The sequence below is a fragment of the Silene latifolia genome, chromosome 1 (genome assembly GCF_048544455.1).
Source record: "Silene latifolia isolate original U9 population chromosome 1, ASM4854445v1, whole genome shotgun sequence".
NCBI lineage: Eukaryota > Viridiplantae > Streptophyta > Magnoliopsida > Caryophyllales > Caryophyllaceae > Silene > Silene latifolia.
This window is the reverse complement of record NC_133526.1, coordinates 1,913,873-1,925,174: the sequence shown is the minus strand read 5'-3', so window position 1 is coordinate 1,925,174 and position 11,302 is coordinate 1,913,873. Positions and strand designations below refer to the sequence as shown.

General features: G+C 36.5%; 1 protein-coding gene across 1 annotated transcript; it reads left to right on the top strand.

The window, feature by feature from the left end:
* Positions 1–3,090: 3,090 nt before the first annotated feature.
* Positions 3,091–10,056, top strand: LOC141592232 (uncharacterized). Its single transcript, XM_074412840.1, has 10 exons — positions 3,091–3,389; positions 5,697–5,756; positions 5,855–5,894; positions 6,545–6,723; positions 6,822–6,860; positions 6,974–7,063; positions 7,248–7,308; positions 8,187–8,311; positions 8,636–8,727; positions 9,703–10,056. Exons 1-10 carry the CDS (start codon positions 3,342–3,344, stop codon positions 9,815–9,817), a joined length of 849 nt encoding a protein of 282 aa, XP_074268941.1. The 5' UTR covers positions 3,091–3,341; the 3' UTR covers positions 9,818–10,056.
* The last annotated feature ends 1,246 nt before the right edge of the window (positions 10,057–11,302 follow it).

Genomic DNA, 11,302 nt, shown 5'->3' with positions numbered 1-11,302 from the left:
GCGATGTCCACAAATTGAGTAGCATTTAAACCCTTGTTTTTACAAACGGCATACACATGTGAACATGGATACTTGTATGTTTGGAACTTGTTACAAGTACATGTCCTCTTGGATAAATCAACGGTGTGCAAATGGTTACCATGTGACATGGGTCGAGAACCTCTACGTGTTGTGACTTGGTACACCCCTCCGACATGGTCAAAAGCCACAATCTTATGGTATGCTCCTTTTTGGCAATTTTCCTCCAACAAGGTTGTAATCTTCGGACTATAATGAAGCCCCTTCATCAACCGTTTCCTTGCAAACTCACGTCGCTCAACAAAGTATGCATTGACTCTAAAAAATACACACTTTATGATTGCCGTTACGGGTAGAAAACGTGCTCCTTTAAGAACATTATTAAATGCCTCCGCCAAATTAGTAGTCAATATTCCATATCTATGTCCACCATCATGGCAAATTGACCACTTCTCTATTCCAATTTCAACAACATATTGTTGTGCCTCTCTATTCAACTCACCTAGGCGACGAAATCCTATGTCAAACTTCTTGTTTTGTAATTGCATTGCCGTTGACCCAAACATTTCTTTAACTGCAGTATTTCTAAATCTTGTATTAACATTTGAAGCCAAATGACGAATGCAAACCCTATGATAGGCATACGGCTCCTCCCACCCACTACCAACTTCACTCATTGCTTTCATAATCCCTTTGTGTCTATCGGAAATGACACACAACCCACTTCTTTTGGTAACAAATACTCTTATGCATGACATAAACCAAGGCCAACTATCGGTATTTTCGGCTTCAACAATAGCAAAAGCAACCGGGAAAATTTGATTATTAGCATCAATTGACATAGCTGTCAAAATTGTTCCCTTGAACTTTCCATATAAGTGGGTTCCATCAATGCTTAAAACTGGCCGACAATGTTCAAAGCCATCAATACATGGTTTAAATGCCCAAAAAACACGCTTGAATTTTTGCACATTTGGGTTAGTTGTTGGTGTTGTATAAAATTGAACAATAGTGCCAGGATTAGATTCTTTTAAGCCTTGCATGAAACGAGGTAGCAACTCATATGATTTATCCCAATCTCCAAATATTTCCTCAATTGCTCTTTGTTTTGCATTCCAAGCTTTGGTGTATGAAATTGTGTAACCATACTTATCTAAAATATAAGTAACAACAGAGTTTACTTTATATCCCCAATCTCCCTCAACAAGGTTACGAATCTCATGACTTATGAATGCTCGTTTCAAATTCATGTGGTCTTGAGGTACCATGTCACAAACACAAGACTCATCATGAGGACCTTTGTATGTCACAATGGTAAAAACTTCAGAATGAAAGTCTTTTTGTGTAGCCCTTAACCGCCAATTACATGGTGTAGGAATCCGGCCACATTTGAAGGTAATAGTATTAGGCTTTGATTCGGCAACTTTGAAAAATTGATTTGCTTTAACACAATATGATGTCACCTCATCGCTAAGTGAAGCTTTGTTTGGGAACACTTGTCCAACCGCAAACTCTTTCCCATGTTCATATCTTACCATATTTTCCCAAGTTTTCCAGCTATTCAATTCATCCTCATCTAATTGATCAATCTTATTAAACTCAACGATGGGAGCACTAGCAAAGACAAGATCATCATCACCATCTTCTTCATTTGCCAACAAATTCTCATCAAGTATTGCCAATTCCTCATCAATCTCATCACCTTCTAAGTTACCATCAAATTCCCCTTCATTTACGTAATTAGTTTCAAGTGAAACAAATTGAGCAACATCATCTAGCCTAATACTTGGTGTAGGAATGACAATTTGACTAGTAGAAACTTCTACAAATATGTCCATTGAAGGAGCATGTGAATGACGAATACTTGCCCATAACGCTTTAAAGGCTCCCTCATTATTAAGAGGAACAATTTTGAAACACCAACACTCGGAAATTTCATCATTACCTTCAATTGAGTACCCAAACTTTGAACACCAATTCCCTTATAAATCTCTTCAACTAATTCAAGATATGTCATCTTTGTACTAGCTAGAATAAAACATTGATTCCCTCCTCTATAGGTTACACATCCATTTTGCTCCAACACTTCACCATCCCAATAACAAATAAGAGGAAAATCACAAATTTCCATTCTATAAAAAAAAAATTGAACAAATTTAGTATAAATCAACTACCAATAACCTAATTTCCCTAAAATACATACCTAAACAACAATTAAAAATCAGAAATCGTTCATCCTACCTAATTAGGGTTTCGAAAATTTGGGGCTTTTTTTTAACAACCTTAAATTAACACATATAAGTTGTAGATCTAGGCACAAAACAACATAATTACCAACAATCAAGACAAAATAAGCAAAATCTACATTCAAAAGATGAAATTAAATAAGTTAAAAGAATTAAATTACCTTGCTAATTAGGTAGAATGTATAATTTGAATAGCAAAAACCCAATATAATGCGGGAGATACGGGAGATTCACGGAGATGAGTGTGAGGTGAAGAAATAAGAAGGGGAGTGAGGTTTGTTGAGGTTTGTTCTATCGCGGTATGTCTTTGTGAGGCGAAATAATGAAGGTTTTGTTTAGTAGAAAGGGACGGAGGGACGGATATACTAAAAAAAAAAAAAAAAAAATTACTGCCTAAACACGCCCATACGTATTGGCGTGTTTGTCTCTTAAGACACGCCATTACGTATGGCGTGTTCTATTTTCTTCTATTTTGCGGCTACTAGACTCGGAGTGTCGAAATTTGTCGCTTAAACACGCCATACGTAATGGCGTGTTTTATTCTCAAGACACGCCATTACGTATGGCGTGTTTCCTTTGATAATATTTCTCGAACACTTGTCTTTGGTTTAGTTTTTGATCGCTAAACACGCCATTACGTATGGCGTGTTGTTCATTGAATTAAACACGCCAATACGTATGGCGTGTTTAAGCCTCCTACAGGCTCGTCAAAAACGAGCCTACGTGGACACCATTTCGATAATTGTTTTCAAAACCGACCCAAAACGACAATTCTTTTATTTTTGAACATTATTTCAAAAACGGACTCACACAAACGTCACTCTTCATTTCTATTTCCTTTTTTCTTATTTCCAAAAAAATAAAATAAAATCGGCGGCAAAATTCAATGCGATTACTGCTTAATTTCTTCTCAGATCTGATGATCTGATTAAACAATTGTTAATTTGTTCATAAAATTGTGGATTAGATGTGGTCAACTTGAATAATTTCGCAATTATATTAGTAATTTTAGTTTATAGTATAATTGATAGATAGATTAGACGAAATTCTTCAGATTTTGGAGGTTTAATTTTGATAATGGCGGCTCCGTTCTTCAATACACCTTTTCAACCGTATGTTTATCAGGTTCGGAACACATTTTTCTATGATATTAGTATTAATTAATATAGAGTGATTTTGATTTACTGTGTTTTTTTGTTGAATTCTGTTGTTGTTGTTGTTGTTGTTGTTGAATTCTGTTGTTGTTGTTGTTGTTGTTGTTGCGATTTGTTGTTAGGTTTAGGTTGATGATTATCTATGAAATTAGTGATTTATGCTAATTTATGAAGTTAATTTGATGTGTGGAGGAATTTTGATTGATTGTTTTGATCGAATTTTGTTGTTCTCGTTTCGATTTTGTTGTTTTTATGTGAGAGTAGTGATTTGTGCTAGTTTTAGAAGTTCATTTGATGTGTGGAGGAATTTTGATTGATTGTTTTGATCAAATTTTGTTGTTCGTTTCGATTTTGTTGTTTTTATGTGAGAGTAGTGATTTGTGCTAGTTTTAGAAGTTCATTTGATGTATGAAGAACTTTAGATTTATTGTTTTTTCGAGCTTTGTCGTTGTTGTTTTGATTTTGATGCTAGGTTTAGGTCTTCTGTGAAATTAGCAATTTATGTTTGTTGATCAGTTTATGAAGCTCATTTGATGTATGGTATACAGTTGTTTGCGGAATTTAACTGGTCTAAGCGGGATTCTTGTATGAGAATTTGTTTCGAGCCATGTTAGTCTGGAGAATTACGTAACTGTTATAAGGTGATGATGAAACATCATGACAATTGGGAGTTTGAAAGTCAGACAGTGGCAATGCTAGGATTCAATGTTACGAGGGGACGTGCTAATGCAATAGTAACTTGGGAAAAAAGATTGAAAATTAAACTAAACAAATTTATAGATTGCTTTTAGGGGGCGGCACTCGGCAGCCCTAGGTAATCCCTAGGTCCAGCATTGATTGGAGCTTTTTTTTTCCTTCAAGTAAACAAATCTCACTGTGTTGTGATGTATTTTATTTTACCCGAGCCTTTTTAGGTAGGTATGTAGTTGTTGTGATACCAACAGATTTTACAATATATAGGAGAGTTCTAGCGAGGTTTTGGAAACACACATAATTGGAGATCAGATACATTGTAAAGTTTGGAAATCCTCAAATTCAATGGTGTTTTAACTTTTAAGTTCCTTTGGGTTTGACACGAGTGAGTTGTTTGACGACGTAGATTCACAATTGTCAGGGACTTAACTTGATGAGGTTGTGTCAAATGTTGGATGAAGCTCATCTAAAATGGAGAGACATGCTTATGTGATGTTAACATGTGATGACACACTCGCACATACAATGTTCTACCTTCGGGAATCTCACCCAAATTTTAGGTTAAGACCCGTTGCTTTCAATAAATAGTTGAGACTAATTACTCTGAATACCAGAGTGCCTGTGACTTGGCTTCGTACTAGAAGGAAGATGTGTGAGATACCTAAGGGGTTCCTCGTGATAGGATAACTAACAGCCTAGTTTGTAAAGAACTTTGATTGACTTTTCATTTCTTTGAACTCTGTAATTTAAGGTAGTGGTCGTGTACCTCATGTGTCTTCACATTTCTTTGGGTAATTATCCTGTTCAGGTAGGAGTGCGGGTCCAATGGTATGTGCTTAATTTTAAGCCAATATCACGAACCAAACAAATTTTTGAGATAAATATGTCAGTTTCATTCATTTCATTTTCCTTAATACAGAGTAGATTTTATACACGTGCTCTAAGTGCCTCTGGACCAAACAGGTGCTTATGTGAGGTTTGGCCAAATATGCTCCCCTTAATGATCAAAACACACATTCAACTTCTAGAAGTCATGCAGAAATTGAAACTCCTTTCCACCGAAGTAGACATCCCATCAGTAGTATATTGAACTTAACAAGAAAGAATATTACTGTATCAAAAATTTTTCCCTTTTAGAATCTTTTATTGGAGGCGGTCTTTTCAAAGTAATGTGGTACTGTGCTGTGCATTTTAGAAGGATGTTACATTTATCCAAAAGACAATGCTCTTGCCAAGCCATAACAAGAAGACCACCACTATTTTCTTGGATTCTGCTGATAGTGTACATGAATTTTATACCACATCAATCTATTATTTGGCGGGTGTCGCTTTCTCTTACACCAAGTGTTAGTTTAGTGAAGCATAAGCTACTTACCAACCAACAGTTTGAGTTTGCCTTGCCTGAAAGGTTGCATACTTCCTAATCTATTGAGACCCTTCAAGCTCCTGCCACTAACTAAGAAGTTTCTTGTTTACATCCTTAAATGAAATGGTCTTCTTATTGCAGTGTATAGTCTGTTATTAAATGTCATACGTTTGTTCATGACTCAGCCCTTAAGCATTAAACTGATCTTTTGTCGTACAGAGCCCACAAGAAGCTGTCACGCCTTTTCAGATTCTTGGTGGTGAAGCTCAGATAGTTCAGGTATGCTGATAAATGCTGAAGTTTCATATTCATGCTCACAAAAAAACAAAAGATTGAAACTTACTTTCTTTTCTGCTGAATGGTTTTACCGTAACTAGATTATGCTGAAGCCTCAAGAGAGAGTAATTGCTCGACCAGGTATGCCTTAAAATGGCTTAGATTGTTAAACTTCTGTCTTATTATTGTTCCATTCTCTCTTGAACCTCACTGCAACACTGTTCTCTTTTTCTGTGATATTGGGTGGGGGTTGGGGGATGGGGGCACAATTCTTTCTTGTGATTTCAGGGACACAAATAACAATTTTTGCTTGTTCAAAAAATACCATTAATCATTTTTGTAATGGATTTGCGCGAAAAGGAAATGAGTTTACTGAAAAGCTTAACCATAGGGATCAAACTCGTTGAAAGCTGCTAAACTAAAGTCGATATTATGAATTAATTTGGCAGGTAATCCTGTAATAAGATCGATGATGCATTGATAAAGAACAGACACTGAATGCATTAAATACATTAGTGACTTATGCCTAGCAATTAATTATGCAAAGACAGAGGTAAAAAATAGTGCTGGTAACACAGCTTGCAGGTGGGATTTTGAAACTGCAATTATATTCAGTCACACGTGACTTCATGCTAATTGTCACTGAGCTAAGAGCGCTTTTAATCGAAGTAGATAACTAGATACTTTTTTGACTTGCAAGCTGAGAGTGCCTTCTCTGTTCATTACTTAATTATGATACAATATGCTTTTAAGAGTTGCTTGGAGAAATATTAATTATAAATAGTTTGCAGGCTCTATGTGCTACACATCTGGGTCCATTCAATTGGACAACGTCTACGTTCCTGAACAAGAGGCTGGAGTATGGCATTGGTTCTTTGGCAAGAGCGTGACTAGCATTGTTCTTCTCAATTCTGGTTCCACTGATGGATTTGTTGGAATTGCTGCGCCTTCACTTGCTAGAATTCTACCGGTTGGTCTATGAGATTATTTTATGTAGTTGACATTATGTTCATGTTGCCTGGTTTAATGATCTTATATTTCTCTGATGTTTTTTCTTTTTTCTTATAGATTGATTTGGCAACGTTTGGTGGAGAACTTCTGTGCCAGGTATAATATTCGAGTTCTGATCTCTAAGTCTTTGACATCTCTTGTTGTAGAGTTGCATTTTGTGATCGTTCGTTTGTTTAATTTTGACATCTGATTTTAGTAATTGTTTGTAGCCAGACGCATTTTTGTGCTCCGTAAACGATGTCAACGTTACTAATACTACTACTGACCAAAGAGTGCGTAACGTTGTTGCTGGTGCAGAGGTCAGTTGCTAAGCCATCTCTCAACTTGATCCTTTTTAATACATACAAGGCTTTAGAGATGCTATCATGCTAAGAGTAACTGGCTAGATGAAAATATTTTTCGTTTCATTTCTTTATTTCCTGTTTTACCTAGAATCAAGGTTTTATGCAAACTGACATTCTCATGTATGTTTTTGCTCTGAAGAGTTTTTTGCGGCAGAAGCTATCTGGTCAGGGCCTTGCATTTATCGTTGGTGGTGGATCTGGTATGCGTTCTTTCTTGTAGGGTATCTTGTATTTTATCTCTGAAAATTCTCTGTGAAGCAGGCTTTCTTTCACTTCTGTATGCGTGTTATGCATTACTCCCTCTATTCCACTTTTATCGCCCTCATTTCACTAAGGGGTCATTTCGGAGAGTATGTCTTGAATTAACTACATAACCCTACGAGGCTATGACTTAGAGATCCTGCTAATATTGAGTTATCGGAAAGCGTAAATTTAGATGCTGAGTTTTTTTCCCATAATTATGGGAATGCGGGAAGATCACAACAGTAACTGAGTAACATTCTAACTTAGAAAGACGGCGAGAGAAACAAAAAGGAAATGAGGACTACTAAAGTAGTTGGGAATAAAGATTCACGAGTAATTAGCTTGAAGTTCTATAACACATTCCAAGGTGTCAGTGCCTGTGGATCGTTTCAGTTTGGGCAGTTGCCATTGTACATTTGTCTGAGAATATAGGCCTCAATGACAGCCACTTTCATCCTTTTCATTTATTTGTTATTGGTTTTTGAAATATCGTATATGTTCAGTTGATAACTGTGGGATAACTGTGGATTATTACTATATAATCGATATAAACCGATGATTCTCCATATATATTTGGGGTATAATCATTTTTATGTTCCATCTATTTCTCGTAAAAGATAAATATTCATATTCATATCTTATAAAATTGGACTTATAGGTTATAGGCCTATAGCCCTCTTAACATTAGGTAATGCAGTGACTGCCTATAGTTAAGACACAATCAGCTAGTCATTTGTATCTGCATAACTTCCCTAAATTCAAAGACGGGTCAAGTGCATTTGCTCATCTGTTGTGCTTAGCGTAGGTTCTTATTTTGCATTTCTCCTTCGTTTAGTTGTGCAGAAAAATCTGGAGGTGGGAGAAGTACTTGCGGTTGACGCTTCTTGTGTTGTGGCCTTGACAACGACAATTAACGTTCAAGTCAAACATAATGGTCCCATGCGAAGAGCAGTTTTTGGGGTAAGATTGTTCATCTTTTGTGATTTATTATTTTTTGGAACTAGGTGTTATCGGGTGGACCTAGCAAATAGCATCTTCAAGGTCTCTTTTTTTTTTATGTGTTCTTCAAGGTCTCTTGATAGCCTTAAAACCACTCTGGTTTTTATGTGATCTCTAGTCAGCATAATGATCTTTAGTATAATCTTTTGAGCACACTGTCCACATTTTAAATCAGTACATGAATGACGAACCCTCTGGATTATTAATTTCAAAATAAAAGCTCAGTCAAAGCATTTTATGTTTATTTAACCAGCTCTAAATCCTTTAGATGTGATGAAATTGTAGGCGGAGAATCTAGTAACAGCCATTCTTACGGGACCTGGGATAGTTTTCATCCAGAGCTTGCCCTTCAATAGACTTTCTCAGCGTGTTGCCAGGTAATCTCGTCTCTTCTGTGCTCCCTCTCTTCAAAGCCCTTTCTTATACATCTACTTTTGGAACGAAGTTTTACGAATAGCAAATACAGTTGGGCTTTTGGTTATTTTGGGAAGTAGATTACTTGTATTATCCTTCTAACTTAAAAAATCAACTATTGGTGCAAGTTGGGCTGGGCGTCGTTTTGGGCTTTTTGGTCATTTCAGGTAACACACATATCAAAAGAAATACTCCGTCTAGGCGTCTAACAGTAGGTCTCCCTTGTGACGGGTCGGATCTTGCGACGGGTATTTTGTGAGTGGAAATGGGTAGAGGGGACAAGGTGGGCACCCACCCCATGTGCTCCTTCTCTCACCCTTATGGGTTTTTTGTGTGATAATATGGTACCCGTCACAAGTTTGTGATGGATACCCTCCGTCATAAGGGAGAATTTGTGATAATCTAATATCTATAACATGTTGCAGTAGTAATCTAATATCTATAACATGTTGCATCGTTTGAAAGGAAAAGAAAGGGAGGGAGAGTAGGGGATTTTAAATCCCCTGTTTGGATAGCAAATGAGGATGGAGGGAAATGGAGGGTGAGAGATTTGGAGGGATCCAATTTCCCTCCTCCAAGCCTAATCAAAATCTCTTCACAATAGGCAAGATTGATTTTAAATCCTCCACTCTCCCTCCATTTCTTTTCCCTCTAAATCGAGGGGAGGAATTTGGAAGGATGAGCAATCCATTGTTTGATTAGCAAATTGAGGTAGAGGGAGTTGGAGGGGAGGAAAATGGATCCCTCCATTTCCCTCCTACAAGGCAAATTATTTCCCCACCAACATATGTAAGATTTGGAGGGAAAATCACCTCCTCCATTCTCTCTTCCCTCCCCTCCCCTCCCTTTCTCTTCCGTTCTCCCCCCTCCTCTCCCTTTCCCTCTTTTTTTTCCTATCCAAACAAGGCCTTAGTCTTTGACTGTTGTTTTTATGGCAGGGCTGTGACCGCTCCAAACGTAAGGGAGAATCCAAGGTTCTTCATTCAGTTAGCCGTATTCTTTTTCCTGGCGTATGTTGTGATTGTATCGTCGTTGATATTGACTGATGTATAGCAGTAGCACGACCAAGTCGTTTTGTTCTAGGCAGTTGGTTTAATGTATTGTTCTCCTTGTGATTGCTATCCTCTCCCCATTGCAGAAATAGTTAAATAGTACACAACTAACGGGGCAAAGCAGGATACTTTGATTTTCTCCAATTTGTTTCTTGTCCAACTTAATTAGTCTTTCAACATATGGAAAATGAAAAATTGGAAGAACAAATTTGGTAGACAAACATGTTTGATTGAGACGATTCTTTTCTTTTTGTTTGGGATTTGTGCTTTGCATCTGATTTCATGTTAGGGTGTGATACTAAATCAATCTGATGGTTATTAAGTACAAAATGTTGGTAATTAGACATCTCCGAGTACATAAACTCTTGGTTAAGACGGGGCACTATCCGTCTTAAGTTTAAGCCGGGTCAAATATACTAATGTGGTATGAATAAGAGAAAAGCAGAATGCATTGGAAAAGGTAAAAAATTTGTCCTATATATCATGTTAGGTGATATTTAACATGTCTTAAACTTAAGGCGGATAATGTCGTCTTAAGCTATACTAGCTGCTCTGTATATGGGTAATTGTGAATTTACTCGCAAATGTTTTAAAAGGCTAGTCGAAATAACATTGTAGGAGACGAAATCCGTGAGAGTAAAAGCGTTCAATGGTATACTAAGTTCCACGGTGTTTAGTGGAAATAAATTGAACAATTCAAATGTTGTTTATCAATTTTTTGATCAGATAGTGTCCATCTTAAATAAAAATTTGGCAGTTAAATGTTGACTTCACTTGAAGACGTGAAGTACAAAAGTAAGAGAGAAAATCAGTGACATGTCCCTAAATTTTGTTAACTTCCGTAACAATGTGAGTTAGCAACTTAGGATGGCCACGTAGGAGTACTTGTGTTAGTTTTTTTTGTTAGACAAGATAATTGTGTTAGTTGTGTGCATACTACCTTCATGAAGATGAAAGATCTTAATTAATTCAAAGCGCTTTGTTTGTGATGGTCATAAATTGTGACGGCATAAATATTATCACTTTAAGATAAGATGTAATCATTTATAATCAAATTTTTTCATTAAAATTGTCACATTTTGGATCCGTCACAAATTGTGAGTTGTAACGTGTTCACACCTGTCAATCTGTCACAAATGAGAATTTGTGTAATTAAGGAGAATAGATTCACAAAATCTGAATATGAATTTCAGGATTTTGGATATGGATGTTATGACTTGCAAAATTGTGAGTTGTAACGTGTTTACACTTGTTACAAATGAAAATTTGTGTAATTAAGGAGAGTAGATTCGCAAAATTTGAATATGAATTTCAGGATTTTAGATGGATGTTATGACTTGCAAAATTTGGACTTAATCTTAGATTCATGGAGTCACGGACTATACCTCAATTCTATAAAATTCATTTCACAATTTGAGTCTACGCTCCTAACTAGAGCTAGACAAATTTAATCGTTGAGCTGCCTAACTTAACCTGTTAGACAAAT